At 37.0% G+C, this 20,716-nt stretch overlaps 1 protein-coding gene, 1 long non-coding RNA gene and 3 pseudogenes across 4 annotated transcripts; 2 read left to right on the forward strand and 3 right to left on the reverse strand.

Moving 5' to 3' along the window:
• The first annotated feature begins 291 nt into the window (after nt 1–291).
• On the forward strand, nt 292–1,068 carry LOC147930526 (flotillin-like protein 3 pseudogene; annotated as a pseudogene). Its single transcript, XR_015573989.1, has one exon. The product of XR_015573989.1 is annotated as a flotillin-like protein 3 pseudogene (transcript).
• Nucleotides 1,069–1,086: 18 nt separating this feature from the next.
• On the reverse strand, nt 1,087–5,027 carry LOC104731747 (serine carboxypeptidase-like 18; annotated as a pseudogene). The gene is made up of 12 exons (XR_015573990.1): nt 4,699–5,027; nt 4,411–4,556; nt 4,226–4,302; nt 4,010–4,129; nt 3,748–3,891; nt 3,551–3,652; nt 3,369–3,455; nt 3,116–3,262; nt 2,946–3,017; nt 2,717–2,856; nt 1,428–1,581; nt 1,087–1,319 (listed from the first exon to the last, which is right to left on the reverse strand). The product of XR_015573990.1 is annotated as a serine carboxypeptidase-like 18 (transcript).
• Nucleotides 5,028–13,560: 8,533 nt separating this feature from the next.
• LOC147930527 (uncharacterized) lies at nt 13,561–14,406 on the reverse strand. Its single transcript, XR_015573994.1, has 2 exons — nt 14,152–14,406; nt 13,561–13,879 (listed from the first exon to the last, which is right to left on the reverse strand). It is a non-coding gene; the product is annotated as an uncharacterized LOC147930527 (long non-coding RNA).
• Nucleotides 14,407–16,119: 1,713 nt separating this feature from the next.
• Nucleotides 16,120–16,638, forward strand: LOC109127951 (calmodulin-like). The gene has a single exon (XM_019233570.2). The coding sequence runs from the start codon at nt 16,120–16,122 to the stop codon at nt 16,636–16,638; it is 519 nt and encodes a 172-aa protein (XP_019089115.2).
• Nucleotides 16,639–17,226: 588 nt separating this feature from the next.
• Nucleotides 17,227–18,825, reverse strand: LOC109127952 (uncharacterized; annotated as a pseudogene).
• Between the last annotated feature and the right edge of the window lie 1,891 nt (nt 18,826–20,716).

A 20,716-nucleotide genomic window follows, 5' to 3' on the forward strand; every position in this document is an offset into this window, starting at 1 on the left:
GTAAAAGTGACGCAGCAATTTGTTTAAAGATGTATTAAAGCCCAAAAGCGAAAAGAGTATATTTTCTCATTTGTTAAAGACCTTTAACGATATTCGTTTTTTCCGTGAGCTTACTATATACTGTATCATTATTTTAAAATTTACAAGAATATTTCATTCACTTGAAAATAATTTACGAAACAGTTTTAACGTTTATTTGACAATTTATACCAAATTGGGTCCATAGCTACGTGGTAGAGCAATTGAGTGCAGATATAGTTCACCGGTTGGAACCATGTTGGGTTCTTTTTTTTTTTTTTTAAGAAATTATACTTAATTCCATAGTTCAAACTGTAAGACCAGAAGTATAAACGAAACTGAAAGGGAAAAAATGGAATAATGGTAATGACTAAAAACTATATCTGCGGAAGCTGTTCTTTACGAGAAGGAGAAGCAAGCGGAGGCGACGAAAGCAGCAGCTGATGCAGCCTTCTATTCAAAACAGAGAGATGCAGAGGGACTTGTCGTCATGGCCAATGCTCAAGGGACTTATCTAAGGACCCTCTTAGACGCAGTTGGAAATGATTACTCTGCCATGAGAGACTTCTTGATGATCAACAATGGCGTTTACCAGGATATCGCCAAGACCAACGCGGTTGCAATCAGAGACTTGCAGCCTAAAATCAGTGTCTGGAACCATGGTGGTGCTGATCAGGGGATGAGTGGTGGTGGTAATGGTAATGGTAATGCTATGAATGATATTGCTGGACTGTACAAGATGTTGCCACCGATTCTTGATACGGTTTATGATCAGACCGGGATGCAGCCACCGGCTTGGATTGGTACACTACGTGGTGCTGAGCCCAAACAATCAATTCCTCCACAACACATGGGTTGAGATCTCAATAGTGCTTTTTAATATTTTACTTTAAGCATTTGCTGGATTTTTATAATTTATGCTTTACAATTTTAAAAGATTTGAATGGAGTCTTTTACTAAAGTGATGATGTCTAGGTATTGATTTCTCTAATGATTTCAAGGTGTATGTAAATAGTTTTTTACAAAAATGCTAAAAAGATCCAAATTAAATTTCATAGTCTAAAACGATATTCAAAATAATATGTTTATTCACCCAAAATCATTTTAAAACAGATAAAAACTCCATCCAAATCAAACCAATTTAGTTGAATACACCTTATCTTTTCTAAAAACGCCGTAGGAAATATCAATGTAGGTTCTTTCCAAGCCAACTGAAGTATTTAGAGAGGTTGGCCAGTTATCCACTTTTGGAACATCATAAAGCTTTCCTCCGGTTTATACTCTGTCGTGTGTCCTCCTCCCTACAAAATTGAAAAGAAACAATTATTATTATTATTATTATTATTTTTTTTTTAAATGTAACGACAAATTAATTTTGACGAGAACTTCAAAAGAAATAAGAGACTTGCTTTGATAGTGGCAAATGTCATATTGTTGGCGTAAGTCCTTGTAAATCCAATAACTTGATTGTTAACAAGCCAAGGTCTCCAATCGTCAGTTATAGAGTAGTTTAGTGATTTAATCCAAGCTTTAGTTCCAAGTAGAGCTGTCAAAATGGGCGGGCTGTCCATGGGCAGACCATGTCCAATTCATTATGGACCGGGCATGGACAAGCCCATAATTGAAACGGACTTATGTGGGTTTGGACAACAAAGCCCACGGACAAAATGGGCGTGGACAACCTGGACATTGGGCGGCCCATTGGACAAACAATTCTAGGTCAAAATTGATTTGGGGGAAATCGTAAAACACATTTCATTTCTCATTTTCTTCTAACTTTGTCGGCGATTTTCTCTGGCGATTTCTCCGGCGATACCATCGTCTTCCCTTCAATCTCCGTCGAATTCAGGTACGAAACTAAGAACTTTGTAGTCTTTGAAAGACCCATCTGCTTCTCTTCTTCTCTTTCGATTTTGAGATCTAGGTTTAGCCGTTTAGGTTTAGATTTAGGTTTCTTCCTTCCTTCTCTTCTTCTCTTTCGATTTTGCGAGATACCCATTTTAGATTTAGGTTTCTTCCTTCCTTCTCTTCTTTTCTTTCGATTTTGCGAGATACCCATTTGAGATTTAGGTTTCTTAAGTGAAATATGTTCGACTTTTTTCTAATTCATGTGTGTGCTCTGTTGTTTTCTGCAGAAGAAGAGAAGTGTGTGCAAGTTAAGCTCATTGGTGGAGAAGGGTGTGCAAGTTAAGCTCATTGGTGGTAGACAAGGTAAGCTCATTGATCCGTTCGAAGAAGGCAAAGAAGGACAAGGAGAAGGAGAAGGAGAAGGAGTTTGAAATATGTGTGTCATTGTGTTTGCTTTATTGCTTTTGGATGTTGATCATTGTGTTTGGATGTTTATCATTGTGTTTTGGATGTTTATCATTGTGTTTTGGATGTTTATCATTGTGTTTGGATGTTTATCATTGTGTTTGGATGTTTATCATTGCTTTTGGATCCATCTTTTATGTTTTATGTTTATGTTCTAAGCTAATTATTCAATTTTTTCTCATTTTACAAAATCTGTTATATTTTTGTCCAATGGATACCCATGGAAAGCCCATAAAAAAATGGGCATAAGTGGGCATGGTCGTTAATGGACCGGACGTTAATGGACACGGACACCTATTTGTCCAAAATAAAAGTGGACAATATTGGACGGGTCAAAATGGACGTGGACGCCCATTTTGACAGCTCTAGTTCCAAGAAAAGGCACCATCAAGTCGTGTCACCGCTATAAACCAATGACCTATAATCCCCTTTGATGCTATTGTTTCGATGGTACGGTAAACTGCTCTGTATGTCTTCCTCATAAGGTAAATCCCAATCGCATCTCCTCCATTTCCCTACAGTTCCCTGCAGAGATGTCATTTTCTTTTATTCTTAGTTGCTTTATTAGCACGTAAGAGACAGATGGACATGTTATGTAATATATTATGACATACTTTCACTACATGAAGTGCTCTGCGTACATCTTCATCATTAGCCCAATACGCAGCTATCAAATACCGGTACATCTGCATGTCATCTCTATCGTTTAAAAACTAGATGATTTCCATTTTTATGACTAAATTAAAGCAAGATCAATGGACTTTTTTTTTTTGGGTTTGCTTACATAGCAATCTGGAGTCGGAAGAGAAAGATCTGACTGAACAAGTGTCTTAAGATAGCTTCGTCCATTATGTTCTCCAGAATAAGGATTTGGTGATGCCAAATCACATAAGGGTATGGAAATGAATCCCTCATTTATCCTTGAAACACACTTTCATCATCATATCAGCCAAAAAGTCTCACAATTAGTCTTTTGTTATTCCCTTTATGATATACTTAATTAGCTATTCACAGTGTTACAGTAAACTTGTGTTTACCTTTTGGTAGTCCTCCACCAACTTGAAGCATTGCGTATTAGTAGGATCCACTTTCACATAATTTCCTTGGCAGGTTCTCTTAAGTGACTAAAAACAAGAGTCTAAAATTGATCACTTCAATACTAAAAGATACTTGGTTTTCGTGGAGAAGAGCTCGATAAGATTAAGACCTCTATATATACCTCATATAGTTCATCAGATATAAATCCCATTCCATGAGCATATGGAATCCTGTAGTTAATATCACTATCATGATCTGTTTCAGGGTTCCCAAGGAGATAACCCTGTTGATAGAAATGATGGTTTTTAAACAAGATATATCCATCTTATATATTAAGTCATGATGAACAACATATGAGTGTAGATCATATTGATGAACCTTGAGATTTATACGAGGGTTATAGCCATGTTCATTTCCTGCTTAAAGGTAAAGGTGTAAAAATGTAATAAAGTGGCTAAGCACGTAAGAATCTCCGCCGACATAGAGATGATTTGAGACAAACTCTGGATTCTCAACTAGCCACTGCACCACCAACACACCAGTAATTTCAAAAACACTATGCTACATATATATATACTAGCTAAATACATAATTCTCAACAAACACTCTGAAAATGCTTTCAAGAAAAAGTAACAAGGACCTTTTGAAGAAACTCATAGGCATGTTTTGCTTCTCCTGTGTCACTAGGCTGAGCAAGTGGATTTGTTGAGTAGGAGAAGCCAGCCCCAGCAGGCTGATCCAAGAATATTATGCTAGCTTCCTGAAAAAATCAACAAATCTCTTGAAAAAACCGATAAAACAAACAACACAAGCCTAACTCTGTTTTGATTGATGGTTACATTGTAAGAAATTTCACCTTTGTCCAAGAATATGAAGTGGAGACAAGAGAAGGCAAACCTCCATTGTAACCCTCAATTTTAAAAGTCAACGGCCCTGCAAAAAAAAAAATATATATACAAGAATCGATTTAGAGACATCAAATTAAAAAAAAAAAGGTCATCAAATCTTTGTAGTTCTTTTTGCTTTTCTTGGAAAAATCACCGATCTCGAAAGCAAGAGCGGAGAGAACAGAGCAAGCTGGTCCACCAGTTAACCAAAAAATAACAGGGTCTTCTTCAGGATTGTTCTCTGATTTGATGAAGTAGTAGTAAAGCTGAACGTTCTCTTCCTCACCAACACCAATGTACCTTTTCACAGTAAAGATACATTTCAAAGATTTAAAACTCACAAGGGTTGTTGTCTTGTTTTTTTTTTTGGTAAAAGTCTTGTTGTTGTCGTTACTAGTAGTTTACGAAAATCGAAGAAAATGTAGAGGAAAGAAAAACAAACCCAGTTTCAAGGTGGAATGGAAGAAGACCTTCGAAACCAGGAAGATAGCTAACAACAGAGGCTGAATCAACTTCATGTTGAGTCAAGAGGAGTAGTTGAAGCAGAAGAAGCAACTTCAGTTTTGATGCTTTAGACATGTTCCTTCTCATTAACAACCGGATTTTTTTTTTTTTTTTTTTCATTTTCAGGCAACAAAACAGACTTTAAAAGGGATTGGTTCTAATAAGATGCAGGGACTCAATTGTAAATGAGAAAGTCACACGTGTGAGGAGGGCTAAATTTATTTGGGATCATGTGCAACAAACTTCACACGTGAGAGATGAAACAAGTGGCTTAGGAGGCTAAGAAGAATCTACATAGAAGGTTGTTTAAACTATATATAAGAGAGTTCATGAAGAATAAAGAAGTATGATGAATCAAGTGGAGCGTTAGTCGACATGAGACTACTGTGGGGAGAGAAGAATGAAGGTGTGCTGAGGATTCTGATCTCACTTTTTATTTGTTTTTTCATTCTCATTTCTGTAATCTGAGAGTTTTGATCAATCAATTTGGTATTTGTATTGGATAAGCAAAAAAAGTCATAGTTTTACTATACAAAAGCTTATCAGTTTCCGAGTTGACCAGATTGAGTTTAAGTAAAATAATAACACGTTAAAGGTTTATGATTCTTCCTGTCTCAGTATACTATTTCTTTACTATTCTTCGCATCTGGAATCCAATTCTCCATCCTTGTCCTTGTGAACTTAATTAAGTAAAATAAATTAATAATAAACCGTTGAAGGTGTAAGACTCTTCCTGTCTCAGTGTACCATTTCTTTATTATTTATTCTTTGGCTCAAAATTCACCAACATGTCAAGATCCAAGTTCGAATTGAATCCTATCCTGATCCTGATCCTGATCCTGATCAAAGACCATTGCGTTCGCCCACACAGTCCATTATTGAGATGAAGAGTGGCTTCTTTTTTTTCATTTATTGCAACCTAGGGTGGGTCCCACGCTGAAAACTAGATAATATCTCACGCTGGGTGAGTTTGAAATGAAAATAGCAAATATGCAATAGCAAATATGCAACAGCCGGAAACTAAATCTTATTATATATAAATCTTGATATCAAAATTAATAATTAACAAGATCTTGACACGTGTCAATTATATTATTCAGATGTTGATACATGTCAATTCTAAAATTACTAAATTTTTAGAAAATAAAAATGTAAAAAATTCAAAACCTACCATAAAAAGAAAAGATCATTATGAACCGAACTTTTATGAACTTAGGGATGAGGATTTGGTTAAACGGAATGAGCTTAAGGCGCAGGTTTGGAAGCTGAAAACAGTTCCCAAGATTAAGTCCTTTTTGTGGCGAATGCTATCGGGTGCATTAGCAGTTACGGATCATTTAGCATCACGTGGGTGTGGAGATGCCTTACGGTGTCAGAGTTGTGGTTGTCATACAGAGACAATATGTCATCTGTTGTTTGAATGCCCTGTGGCTAGACAGGCCTTCGCATTGGTGATATATCATGGTTTTTGTGGTTTTTAACCATGATATAAGGAGTCTTTTAGTGTCTTTTCATTTGTTTCTAGATTGTTTTTGAATCTTTACAGGTTTTTAGCATGAAAGGAGCAAAATGGAGCAATTTGGATCGTTTTGGAGCATAAATCTCGGATCAAAGCATGAGCATCGATCGACACTGCCTTAGCATCGATCGACACCCAGTCCAAACCGACGAGAGAGCCAAAATTGGAAGTTTTACAAAAGTTGCCCAAAGTCTTCCAAAATTGCAACATAAGTCCCTGACGTGTTTTAGGACATATATATATATATAGTTTTTAGGTTTTCAAAACTCTTAAGTTATTTTCTAGCAGTTTTTGAGAGAGAGATATTGAGAGCTTTTTGGGAGAGATCTGAACTTCATTGAGAGAAGAATTTCTAAACTCTTTCTTTACTTTTAATATCTATTGCATGTTATTCAGAATTATGATTTGTGCTTTATTTAACATGTCTGAGTAATTTGCCTGTTAGGTTTAGGGTTTTTCATAGGGTTTTTATGATTTATTAGATCTGAGATTTTTAGGGTTCTTAATCTTTCAAGATCTTCATCATAGGTTGTTCTTAATGCTAGATCTTTGATTAGTCATCTGGATTTAGATCTTAGGATTATTGATTGATATGAGAATATAATTGTTTTCCTGATTAAACCATTGATGAGCAGAATTGTTTCTTACAAAGAGATTTGAATTAATAATTCTGTGAACTTATCTAAACCAGTTCTTAAGGTTGATTTATTACTTAGAATTTTACAAAGAGATCTGGATTTTCTTGTTTTAAATTTAGAATATAATTGCAATGAGAACTGATTATTTTACTAAAAGTTTAGAGTTCTAGATCTGATCTTATTTGTTTGAACCTTAATTAATTTATCTGATTTAATATTTCATAATTTCCTGAGAAATTCCCTAGGCTTAACTTTTCTGATTTTCTGAATTCACAACACTTTTATTTAAATATTTGCATTGCTTTATTTTAATTCAATTTAACTTGTTTAGCGTAATTTACAAAACTTTATAATCCATTGTGTTTGATCTTGAGTCCTTGTGCAATTCGACCCCTAAGTACTGCATTGACCTCTTAATTTGAGAGAGTAGCTCTAGGGCTTAATTTGAGCTTATCAAATTTTGGCGCCGTTGTCGGGGACTCTTTGATCTACCATTAGATTTGAGTTTTAGATTTTGTCTAAATTTTTCTTTTTATTTTCAAACTAACACGCTTTTGTTTTCTTCTCTCTTGTGTGTTTCAGGTGTATGCCTAATAAGCCTAACACAATGAGCAACAAGACTGGTCCAATTCTGAAGCTTTCAAACCCAGAGTTGGGAAAACTTGAGCCTGAGAACAGAAAAGCAGCTAAATCTCTGAAGATGGTTAATACGATCATTCTGATGCGTGATGAGGCTGGTGTTTTGAGGGATCAAGAGGGCCACTTGCGCAATGAGCATGGCCAAAAGCTTGATGCAGAAGGAAACGTGATTCCTGAACCTGTTGTCAACGAGCAGGCTGTTGTGAACCAGCAAGGTGGTGTCGTTGATGATCCGGATCTTGGTGTCGATCGACACCAACCAGATGGCATCGATCGACACCCACCTGCAGACGTGCGTGGAGCTGCCAACCACGTACAGAACCCCGTTCGACGATAGGACCAAAACCGGGACCTGATCAGGACCATTGCTGACTACAACCGGGCTGATCTTGTGTATGAGAACCGGTCTGCAATTGTTCCTCCACCATTCCAGAGGAATGATTTTGAGCTGAAGCCTGCTTAGTTTCAACTGGTTGGACAGAGACCTTTCTCTGCTTTGCCCAATGAGAAGCCTCTGGACCATATTGAGCATTTTGAGGATCTGGTGACTAGCATCAAGGCTAATGGAGTGACTGAGGACTTCATATTCTGCAAACTCTTCCCATACTCACTTGCAGGAGAGGCATCTCAGTGGTTGAAGCAGTTGCCAGCTGGATCTTTGACATCTTGGCAACAAGTCAAAGTGGCTTTCCTCAACCATTTCTATGATGATGCAATGTCAGATGAGTTGAGAGTCAAGCTATCCACTTTCAAGCAAAGACCAGATGAAGCTTTCAGGGCAGCTTGGGTGAGATTCAAAGCTTATCAAAGGGATTGTCCACACCATAGTTTTTCAAGGGTACAATTGCTGAGTATCTTTTTCAGAGGGAGTGACTAGAAGTATCAGTTAGCTTTGGATGCTGCAAGTCATGGGAATTTCAAGACAAAAATGCCAGAAGATGCTGAAGTTTTGATTGAGAATTTGGCTTCTAGCAATAGCACTAAGGGAGCAGATGCTGAAAGGAAGAGATTGCATGGAGGATTTGATTCAAACCAGTTAGCTTCTGTTAATGCTAAGCTGGATTCAGTGCATAATCTCCTTATGGTAAGAAATCTGTTCATTTTGCTGCTGAGGTTGAGACATATGAGCCAGAACCTGATAAAGGACACCAAGAGGAGGATGTGAACTATGTGTATGGGAATCAGGGACAGCGGTTTGGAAATCAGTAGGGCAATAGGCCTTACATTGGGAACTCTTTAGGCTACACTTCCAAGCCAGAGTATCAGCAGCAACAACAGAACAATGGCTATACAAGGACATATGGGAACTCATCTTATCAGTCTCCACCTCCTAAGAATTCTTCAGAGAGTAGAATGGAAGCCATGCTTGAGCAGCTTTTGCAAGGACAGGAGCATTTGACAGTGACATTCAATGGAAAGATTGACAATGTCTACACTGAGCTGAATGGGAAGATAGAAGCATTGAACATTCATGTCAAGAAGTTGGAGAATCAGGTTATTCAGACTGCTGGGCCTGTCAAACGACAAGAGGGTTTTCTTCCTGGAAGAACTGAGTCAAACCCTAAACATGCTTGCAATGCCATATCTGTGAGGGATGAAGATGCTGTTGAAGTTGTGTCTGCAGAATTGGGAGAGCAATCGGACAAATTCTCGATTTCAGATGATGGTGTCGATCGACACCACCTGGGTATCGATCGACACCCCTCTCAGACGAACCCAGAAACTGCAAAATCTCAGGTTCCAGCTGTTGAGAGGGTCTACAAGCCTAAGGTTCCTTTTCCCAAGCCAAGAAAGTCCAAGCAGGAGATGGAAGAAGCTAGATGCAAGGCAATGATGGACAAGGTGATGATTGAGATGCCTTTAATTGATGCAGTAAAGCTTTCACCACCTCTTAAGCGGTATGTGAAGAGAATGGTGTCCAATGGTTTGAGCCCTGAAGAAGGAGCACTGCTTACCAAGGATGTTAGTGCAATTCTGTTGAACCAGCCTGTTCAGAAGAAGAAGGAGAAAAAGCAGGAAGTGGTTGTCTCTAAGGAAGTGAGTGCAATCATTCAATGTAGGACTGCTAAGAAGTTACCAGATCCTGGAAGCTTTGTTCTTGATTGCTCTATCTCAGCAGGAAGGTTTTCTCACTCACTTTGTGACCTTGGCTCTAGCATCAACTTGATGCCACATTCTGTTGCTGTGAGACTTGGGATGACAGAATTCAAGCCAACTCAGATTTCTCTAATCCTAGCTGATAGATCCCGAAGAACTCCTGAAGGTGTTTTAGAGGATATTCCAGTTAAGGTTGGCAACTTCATGATTCCCACTGACTTTGTGGTGCTGAAGTATGATCAAGAGCCTAAAGATCCTCTCATCTTAGGAAGATCTTTCTTGGCTACAGCTGGTGCCATCATTGATGTGCAGAAGGGACACATAGCACTGAATGTGGATGGTTTGAGTTTGAATTTCGACATGGATAAGCTGAGGAGGGCTCCTACTATTAATGGACAGACTTTTTCTATTAAAAAAGTTTCTGCAACACGAGCATCAGGCTCAGTGTCGATCGATGCTACCAAGAGGGTATCGATCGACACCCCTCCACGACCGAGACAGAACAGCTCCAACACTGATGCTCCAAGTCCGAAACCTGTTCCCAAACAGAAGAGTCATCATTCCACACTTCAGAGTCCTCAGGTAAGGCCAAGGTATGCATCTTCTTCTCCTAAACCTCCTTTAATCATCAATAGGACCTTCAAAGCTACAAAAACTGTTTTGCAGTTAACCAAGCCACGAGATTATCGTAGAGCGCTTGTTTCTTCTGTTGATGATTTTGCAGGACAGAAAAGATACCCTCCAATACCTACATCCCGCCCTGGTCATGTTCCTAACATCCTTGGCAGACCTCATGCACCTAAAGCTTATACACCACCTTGGATGAGGAGGACCTCAATGCCATGTTCTCATCCACCGGATGCCTGAGCTCCAGCACAGTCAAGCTAATGAATGAAAACAAGCGCTTAGTGGGAGGCAACCCACTGGTAGGTTTTTCTTTTTCTTTTGATTTTGATTTTTATTTATTTTATTTTTATTTTTGCTTTCCTCTTACTTGATAACACTGGGGACAGTGTTGTTTAAGTCTGGGGGAGGTTAGTTACTAACTATGTTTTCTGTTTTTGAGTTTCAGTTGTGTCAGTCAAAACCATAAAGTTTGAGTCAAATTTTTCAAAATTTTTCTTCTTGTCTTTGGGAATTATGATCTTGATTAATGATTTCTCTTATTTGGCTAACACTCTAATGATTATTTGTTTATGCTTGATCTCAGAACTGAAGCTTAGAAAGACTATGAGCCTTATCAACAATCCTGAAAGCCCTTATTCAATGGATATCTGATTGATCTAACGTTATCTCAACTTTTATCAGGATTTTAACCGGACTTAATCTCTTACTTTGGGGTTGGAAATCAGTGGATAGACTTCTTCTTCAGGCCATACAAGACTGTGCAATTTTTCAAAGTATGTCTCCCCTCTCTCTTCCCTTCAGTGCTTAAAAAAAAAGAGAATAAAAGATGAGATGATTTTGATCAGTTTAGAGAGGTAGGTAAATTACCAGTGACCTCATTATTCTACTCTTGAGTCAAATGATCACACAAAGCTTGGAAGTGAGGGGTAGGTAAATTACCGATGACCCTGGTATTCGCTTACACCTTTGATTTAAAAAAAAAAGAAGAAAAAAATAATGGAAGTGAGAAAAGGGAGAGGAAAGGAGATGTAAGAAGAATGTCTTGGCCTGAAGAGAGTCCATATGCCACTGATAAATACACCCAAGGTAAGAATTCACCTTATTTGTGCCTTAATATTGACTAATGAGATGACAATGGAGATTTCAGAGATTCTAAAGGATTGTGGGATTTGAGTAAGGAATGTTGATGCTTATCATAGTTGAGTATAAGAAGTAAGTTCTTGAGTCAAGTAAATGAAGAGTGTGAATAAGAATAATCTGCAATTAAGTGAGTTCCCTGTTTTCAAACCTCTTTCACAGGTCTAAGTTTATGTTTTGCTTGAGGGCAAGCAAAGGCTAAGTCTGGGGGAGTTGATATATCATGGTTTTTGTGGTTTTTAACCATGATATAAGGAGTCTTTTAGTGTCTTTTCATTTGTTTCTAGATTGTTTTTGAGTCTTTACAGGTTTTTAGCATGAAAGGAGCAAAATGGAGCAATTTGGATCGTTTTGGAGCATAAATCTCGGATCAAAGCATGAGCATCGATCAACACTGCCTTAGCATCGATCGACACCCAGTCCAAACCGACGAGAGAGCCAAAATTGGAAGTTTTACAAAAGTTGCCCAAAGTCTTCCAAAATTGCAACATAAGTCCCTGACGTGTTTTAGGACATATATATATATATATAGTTTTTAGGTTTTCAAAACGGGAAAAATGTCATTTAAATCATGAACTTTCAAATTTTGGCCATTTAAACCATGAACTTTGTTGTAGGCCATTTAAAACATCAACTTTTGTTGATTAGCTTTTTTAAACACGAAGTTTCGTTGACCAAGCCAAAAAAGACATGACGTTAAATCCGATAGTTGACCTACTAACAGACGTTACTTTGCCGTTAATCACTCCGTTACTGACAAAACGACGTCGTTTTGATGGAAGTTTTAGTTCGAAAAAATGTCATTTAAACCATGAACTTTTTAATATAGGCCATTTTAACCATGAACTTATAAATGTATATCATTTAAACCATAAACTTTCAAATTTATGTCATTTAAACCATAATACATGAATACAATGATCAATTCTTCAAACTCTAGTGTAGTGTCCTAAAACAAGATGATCAATCCTTCAAACTCTAGTGTAGTGTCCTAAAAAATGAAAAAGACTCAAAACAAATAAAAAAAGACACAAAAAAGAAGGATGAATTGATGTTCTTCATTCTCTTTTTCAGAATCGCATCATGAGGCAGAGTCGAAGAAAGAAGAGAGAAACTAAACTAGGGTTAAACGGTTTAGCCGGTTAGGGTTATATAATTTTGCGGTTTCTAATAAACCTACCAAACCGCAATCCAGTTATCCAAATCAATTGCGCCGAACGGTTAGGCTTTCTCTTTTCGGTTTGCTTCGATAACCAAAATTTTCAGGTTGTCTAGTTTTCACCTAACGCCCAAGGCAAGTTCATGATTTATGTGATAGAAATTTGAAAGTTCATGATTTAAATGACATACATTTACAAGTTCATGGTTTAAATGGCCTATATTTAAAATTTCATGGTTTAAATGATATTTTTTCGAACTAAAACTTCCATTAAAACGACGTCATTTTTTGTTAGTAACAGTGTGATTAACGGCAAAGTAACGTCTGTTAGTAGGTCAACTATCAGATTTAACGTCATGTCTTTTTTGGCTTGGTCAACAAAACTTCATGTTTAAAAAAGTTAATCAACAAAAGTTGATGTTTTAAATGGCCTATAACAAAGTTCATGGTTTAAATGGCCAAAATTTGAAAGTTCATGATTTAAATGACATTTTTCCCCTTTAAAAGGCTCCGAAGATTTAATATCTTATGTTAGTACTTAGTAGTGTTTACTTCACATATATTATACATTACTTTTACAAAATCAATTGTTAATATAAATTCATATATAATCTGTTTTTTTTTTTTTTTTTAATATCAACTCAAACATAATAGTTCAAATTCATATTATTTTGTAAGTGTGTTTTTAGAAAAAATTTTGAATTTCAATGTAAAGATTTTTGAAACCTCCCAATATTTCATAGTGCTAGATTTTCTACTCATAATTTCATCTTTATATGATTTAATAAAAATACAATTGTTTGTTTTTTTTGTTTGTACATTTAACTTCATTTAAGTATGAGCTAGTGCTAGATTTCATTATAGTTTCCTATTCTAACTAATATTCAACTTTCATTAAACATATGATTTTATTTTGTTTTAATTTTAAGGACCAATTCCTTTTTTTTTTTTTTTTATCATGTTCTTTTTGTTTTCGAAAAACACTTAGACCTCAAATCTTATTATATAGATATTGGTTTTCGATTTTGTACATAGTATAATAACAACACAAGTTCCATTCTATACAGCTTTTTATAGAATATAAGTTCTTTAATTGTATGGAAGAATTTCTTGGTCGAGGATTGATCTTCACGGTCTTCTTTACAATTGGCTTCTTCAGCCTTTCTTAGACCGCCAGTACTTCTTGCCTTCTTCAGCCTTTGATGTGGAGTTCTTCGGCCTTGAATCCCTTCTTCTTCTTCTTCTTTTCTACCTTGGAGATGATCGGCCTCATCGGCCTCTCTCTCATTTCCCTTCTTCCTCTCTATAATAATAGCTAGCTATTAGATATATGACGATTGGATTAATTGGTTTACTCTGGTTATCTTAACCAAGATTGTATCTAATACATCTAGTATTTACTAGTTAGAGTAAGATACTTGTACATAAGTCTTTGTACAGATTCATTTGTGGATAATAGCTAGCTATTATTCATTTGTAGCCACTACCATAAGAAACACCGGATTCTTGATAATGAACCACATCTTGCATGCATTGAATTTATTGGCGGAATTGGAAGGGTCTACTAAGATATACCTGACGAGCCGTTTACCACGATGACGAGTTTGGGATCACGCTTCTTTGACTCTCCTTTTAATCGCTTGAAGAATGATCGATAGTGACTTCTGACAATACACTTCATGTCGCATAATACAAAATTCGGTGGTCTATATTAACTTTTAGCTCACAAACGATGATACTAAAGCACCCTTCTGTTTCTATATTTATGTCACCATTCTCTTCTTATAGGTTCACATGAATATATGTTTCTTTGGTGCAAAAGATCCTGTAAACTCACACATCCACGTTTTCCTTGTAAGCTGTGATTGGAATTTTCTTATGATTCTTTTTCTCCTCAGACTGACAAGTTAGACAAAAAACGTGTTACGAAAAACCCGTCGCCAATCCGTATTAGACTATGACTATTTGATTCTCCCAACTTCGTCCCGTACGTCTTACCCCTAAAACATTGTCACAAATAACAATCTGTCTTATTAAAACAACTACACATAAAACAACTATTGTAGGCTTATTATTTACCTGGTTTAATTAAAGATATGTAAGTATGTAATGTAACTATAAAGATAATAGTACTAGTCAATCTAATAATTTGCAAATAGATGACCAAAAGGCTTAATTACTGAAAACATGTTGTTGGGTCATAACCAAAAATAAATTTTATATGGTCAAATTTTATTTAAAAATAAACAAACTAACTAAGAGGATGCTCTAATACTGAATCAAATAGCACCAAGAAAACCAACTAAAAACTCAAAGAGCTAGAGTTAACACGAACAAAGTGAACTAAATCCCATGGAATCTTGAGGAGTAGGACTAGTTCTCCATAATATATAGTTGCTTCTGAACGTATACGTTAATTATGCATGTGGAGCATTCGAGAATCACGTTCTTGTGCCTGATATTTTCTTGGTTCGGAGTTGCAACGTGTGGTTTCGTGAGACTAAAAGAAATGACATTTTGGAAAAAACAATATAGGAGTCCTCAACTTGGGAACTTCGTTCTATGTGAGTCCACTAACTGTTAGTTGACGTGTCATCTACAAAACCATCAAAACATAAAAATTAAAAAGGTTAAGCACAAAATCAAATAATGGCTTTCGGGAAAGATATGTATATATATCCTACTAATATCGTTATTCAATTACATGATTACATCGAACTGTATATCACCCAAAGAGGATCGAACTGGTAAGATTAATTTAGAATACTATAGGAACAAGATCTATAGACATCCAAGAGGAATGAAACTGTTAAACATTAAAATTTGAAAATATTAATGTTGCCTAAGCTTCGACATTTACGCATAGACAAATTACTTTTGCTTTGGAAGTGATCAAAGAATAAACAATCCATTGAGTTAATCACAATGATATTAAATAAACAATCCAAGTGTTACACCAGATGCCAGTAACAATACTGTGACACATGATTTAGTCCTCAAAATTGTTTTAATGAGAAATGGGCCAAGGCCCAAAAGGTTGTAAGCATCTCTCTATATAGTCAAAAAGCGCATGAAGACAGCTCAGCGATGTACAACACCTGCAACCTGCAAGACTCCTTTCATGCCGTCGAGACGAGATTGATATTGACCAAAAAAGAGGTCTTGATCGAGGACAGATGTCCACCGGTCATTGAGTGCACTAGAACCATCGCTTTAATCATCAGCCTGATTGAGGACAGATGTCCACCGATCCTTGAGTGTTCTAGAATCTTCTTTTCAATCAGCCGCTGGATAACGGTCATCAGGAAAGAGTAAGGAAGCTGCAATTTTTGTCAGGACATCAAGGTGGATTCCAACCCTTTGATGAAATCAGCTCAACCAGATGACACCATCTGTCTAGGTTCCTAGGGTTTTTATATTTTCACATTTTCTGTATAAATACGGTTCACTGTTCATAAGATCTGTCAATTGTCATCACTTCTTTCGCTCCCGACTCTCTCTCTCTGTCTTTCTCTCTCTACCTCTCTCTCTCTCCTTCTTGTCATGTCGAGAGGTAGCTCAAACGCTTTTCACGAAATCGAGAGATCCATAACCAACGCTTTCCGTTCCGCTGATTTAAACGGATCTGGGAAACTGGGATATCATGAATTCAGAAGAGCCATACAAGCGATGAAATTGATGTTTCATGCTGAAGAAGTTGGTCATCTACTCGCGACTCATGACTTAGTTGGTGATGGAACAATCAGCCGGGAGAGCTTCATCGAGATATTTAAGCCGAGTTATAAGGAAGCAGCTCTACTTTCAGCATTTGCGTCCAACAAGACGGATGATGATGGTTTCTTGGGTCTGAAGCAACTCCGTCTAGCTCTCATTCATCTAGGGTTAAACCTCTCAGAAGTGGAAGCCTACAACCTCTCTAGGAGATGTAACGATGCTACCGGTGCTTTCTACAAACCTGTGAAAGTGTCGTTCAGAAGCTTTTGTAAGTTAACCTCTCGAGCTTGCATTTATCTCCATCAAGCCAACATTCATCCAGGGGGGGAATATGGCCAGCTGGAATGAGCTTGTGAGAAGTACTCACGGGATTTTTGGAGCTATGGTTGTGGGGATGATGGGTTTCATTCCCAAACCAAGTTTCACGCCAAGCTCGAGCAACACTCCGGCCAGAATTGTGCCTTTCATCGGACAAGAAGAAAAAACCAGGTCGGACCGTTGTATTGATACTTTTGGTTTTCTGAGCATGGGTGTTTTTGAATAATAATTGGTTTTGAATAATAATAATATAATCGTTTATTGTTTAATCTATTGAATTACAAATAAGGTAGTGACTTTAATTAGCACTATAATCAATTAAAATATGAAATTGCTAAAAGTAAAATGCAATATTTAAAACTTAAGCTGTCATAGTATCGTACAAGAGAGAAATAAATAGGAACAAGATATTCTCACATTTTTTTCTCCAAAAAAATATTGTTATTAAACTCTAGTAAGAGGAAACAAAATCACTAATAATACTAATTAGCATCTTCTCAAGTTAAATAAATATTCTAACCTAAGATATTTATAACCAATATCACAACAAGAAGAAAAAAAACTTAACTAATTATATATATATATATATATATATATATATATATATATATATTCCGTTTTCTTCAATTTTCAGATTGTGTTTGACCGGAGACTTCACCAAACCGGCGATGATCATATACTCTGTTTCTAACAAGTTCGGCGAGCGTTACACAACTCTCTGTCTGGCTATGTCCTCTCGTGACCTTAATCTTAACATGTTCCGGTAATCTTAATGTATACTTATCTTCTTCCTCCGGTTTGTTTCTCACTATTGAGTGTCCCGTCGAATGCGATCTAGAGAACTTCTCCGGCAAATTTTGTTCCTTTTTAATGCTACTGCTCTGTCCTGAAGAGTACATGAAAGTGAATCTTGTCTCTCAGACGAAGAAGCAGATAATTTAGCCTTCATCTCAGTCCAACTTTGCTCAAGAGCCTCTTGCATCGATTTCCTTCTCACCTTTTTTTAAACTCCATTCTTCTCTCAGTTTAGCATCCCTTTTCTTCATATACTTCTCATAAAACTTCCCTTTAGAATTCATCCGAAAGACTTAGGTCCGAAAAATTCCATTCGCAGTGCCTCCCCTCCTTTGTCTTTATCACCAACCAAGGGAGTCATGAGCTCTGAAAGATCACCAGAACCGCCACCAAGAGAAAGTCTTTGGTATGCATGCAGCCCATATAGAATGATGAGATGGCTCTGGCTGTGCAACTTGGGTTCACTTGGCTTACCACGTCTGGAAGAACTTGACTAATCCCCTGAGCTTTTCAAGCTCATTTCTTCATTTTCAACTCATCATTAGCCCCCGGATTATCCTTTGACAGTCTTGTCCTCTATATTTGATCCACCGATGCAGTTGGAAACCTATTACAGTTAGCTCGAACCTGCCTGCCCTCCCCTTCGTCAAGGAATTGTGGTTTCTGAGATAATACTGGTTGTTCCTCTGATGGAACCACTTCTTTCTTCTTGATCCTGCCGAAAGAAGATCTAGACTGCGGTTGAGAAGCCAAATCCCCCTGAAAACTAGCTTCTATATGGGCTGACCGACATCGTGCATGGCGAGAAGGAAACATGGCCGATGATTGTGATACATTGTTGGCTTTGAGTTCATAACCCTCCCCTCTCTGTCTGGATTTAGTTTAGCATCACTCATGACATTCTGAAGATAACTATCAGTCTGGTTTTTTTTTGAAAAAGAAGAGTCATTCAAATCAATGACTGATCTGGACTGAGCATCAGGAGTTTCTTCAACTCCTGAAACTAAACTCTTTTCGGTGACAGTTTTGGAACTCATGACTCTTTCTCGAGAAGCTTCTTCATCACCAACTTTTTCGGAGTCACTCTTCAGCTCATATATATTTTACCTCATCGCCCTTTTGAAATCAGTAAGACCTATGGTATGAGGAACGGACGAAGAAGCCGAAGAAGGATCCCCTGGGACACTCTCCAACTTTTTTTCCGATGTCAAATCAATGCTCATGTCACTCACAATACTGCTTCCTCTGAGGACAGGTTTCTCATAAGAAGTAAGATCCGAGGAGAGTCTGTCTCCTCAGCTCGGTAGATTTAGTAACAGCTACAGGTTTGCTTCCCCCAGCGTTTGAGTTTTCTTTCTGTTTGTTTTCAAAGAGGTTAATGCTATCCGGTGTCTCCGCCGTGGTGGAGCCGTCAAGCTTGCATCATTGTCTCGAGGAAACACTTGCAGATATAGAGAGTGACGAAACCGATGAAGAAGAAGAAGAAGAAGAAGAAGAAGAAGAAGAAGACGAGGAGGATTAACGTACGGTGAGGATCACCGTGAGAGGCGGCGTAACGTAATGTTGTTGCGGTGGCAGTGGTGAAGGTATTACTGTCTACATTACGGTGGTCGGAGACTGATTATCTCCGCCGTGAGATTTCTCATATACCAAAAGACCCAAAAAAAAACAAAAACAAGAGAATGAGTGTTAGGAAGTTTTGGTTACTAAAAATGAAAAGTGTGTTTTGGGTTTTGTTATGTTTGTTTGCTCAATGCCATGCATTTTGAACGACTCGTATGTGACATTTGTTCTACGCTAAACCACTCAGTCCTTAAAAATAGTACGTTTTTTATTTATATATTTTTCTTAGTGTATAGTCATGTTGTTAATAATATATAGTCATGTTGTTAATAATATATAGTCATGTTATAATAAGAAAAATATAGGATTTTGGTTCATGGTACGTTTCTCGGTTCATGGCTTTCTTTCCTTGAGGATAATTCGTTGTGCAGAAGTCAACACAAAACTGTTACTATGTAACTAAAGGTCGCGCGCAGAAAAGTTACAATCGCATGCACTGACGTTCAAGAACACACCACGCTTTTGATATACTATGTATTTATTTTATGCTTCTAAGTTCTAACCATTGTTTTCTGTCGTTTATAGAGTAAAACTATATCTACAGTATCTTTTAATAAGTTTTGAAGGAAAACCACTTAATTATTCTGACATGCAAACACACATTTAAAGGAAAACCACGCTTTTGTTGTTTTTTATTCTTTTAATAAGTTTTGAAGGAAAACCACTTATTCTGACATGCAAACACACATTTAAAATTGTAAAATTGTGTTGAAGCGTTTGGAATTCTCATATTCGTTGGAACTTGGAAGGTTTTGTATGTCCAATTTAAAGTGTTTTTAGACACAAAATAGTCTTTTGGGTCAGGTTTCATCTGGCTTTGGTTCACACTGCCTGTTCAAACGTTATATATCGATCATTCCAAACACAATCCGTTTCACTCCATAGCCGATTCTCTTGATCATGTTTCTCCAGTATCTATTTCTTTTATTTTCTGTTAAATCGGTAATCACTAATCTTTTATTTGACCTTTCCTTGTTTTAGTATCATTGATTAAGTCAAGTGGCTAGTGAGTTTGCAAGTTGTATACATTTTCATCATTAGTAAAAGAACTTATAAGATAATATTACCTTTAAAGCTTTAGCAATGTGAAACAAAATGACAAAGCTAAATAACCATATTTTTAATTATACATATTGAGAAAACCTTATCTTATCTTATCAACAACAGAAAAATCACCAACTATTGTAATGGTAGTTAATCCAAATCTCACAAATAAAGACAAGAAAACGAAATGTTGACATGTGTAATGTAACTATTTTTGTTAAGTACAAAATTACAATTAAGATACTAGAAGAGAGCGCCAATGGTATTCATCAAAGTACAATGGGTTAAGAGTGTTTTCGTAGTTCTATAGCTCTTTTAGACTCACCCCAAGTACACAGACTCACTGAATCCACCATCTCTTCCACGCAACTGTAGACCGGTTCGATCACGCTCTTCTCGTGCACATGTGTTGACTTACTCGTAGCTGATTCGTCCCACCTAAACGGTCATCGCATCGGGCGGCTTAGATGATGCCAACTTTAAGTGTATCACACGAAACAGTATATATAGCGCGCGAGAAAGTCAATTGATCCAACGGTGGCTATAATATCAACGTTAAAGGATCGTACGGTAGGGTAGGGATGAAGTTATAAATAGTATTAATTGGATTATTTATTATCATCACTCTCAGAGATCGAAGAAGAAG

Source organism: Camelina sativa, chromosome 12 (genome assembly GCF_030686135.1).
Source record: "Camelina sativa cultivar CO46 ecotype springtype chromosome 12, ASM3068613v1".
In the NCBI taxonomy this organism is placed as follows: domain Eukaryota; kingdom Viridiplantae; phylum Streptophyta; class Magnoliopsida; order Brassicales; family Brassicaceae; genus Camelina; species Camelina sativa.

Excerpts from the sequence above, each read along its gene's own strand:
- LOC109127951 (XM_019233570.2), top strand. The coding sequence starts at position 16,120 with ATGTCGAGAGGTAGCTCAAACGCTTTTCACGAAATCGAGAGATCCATA.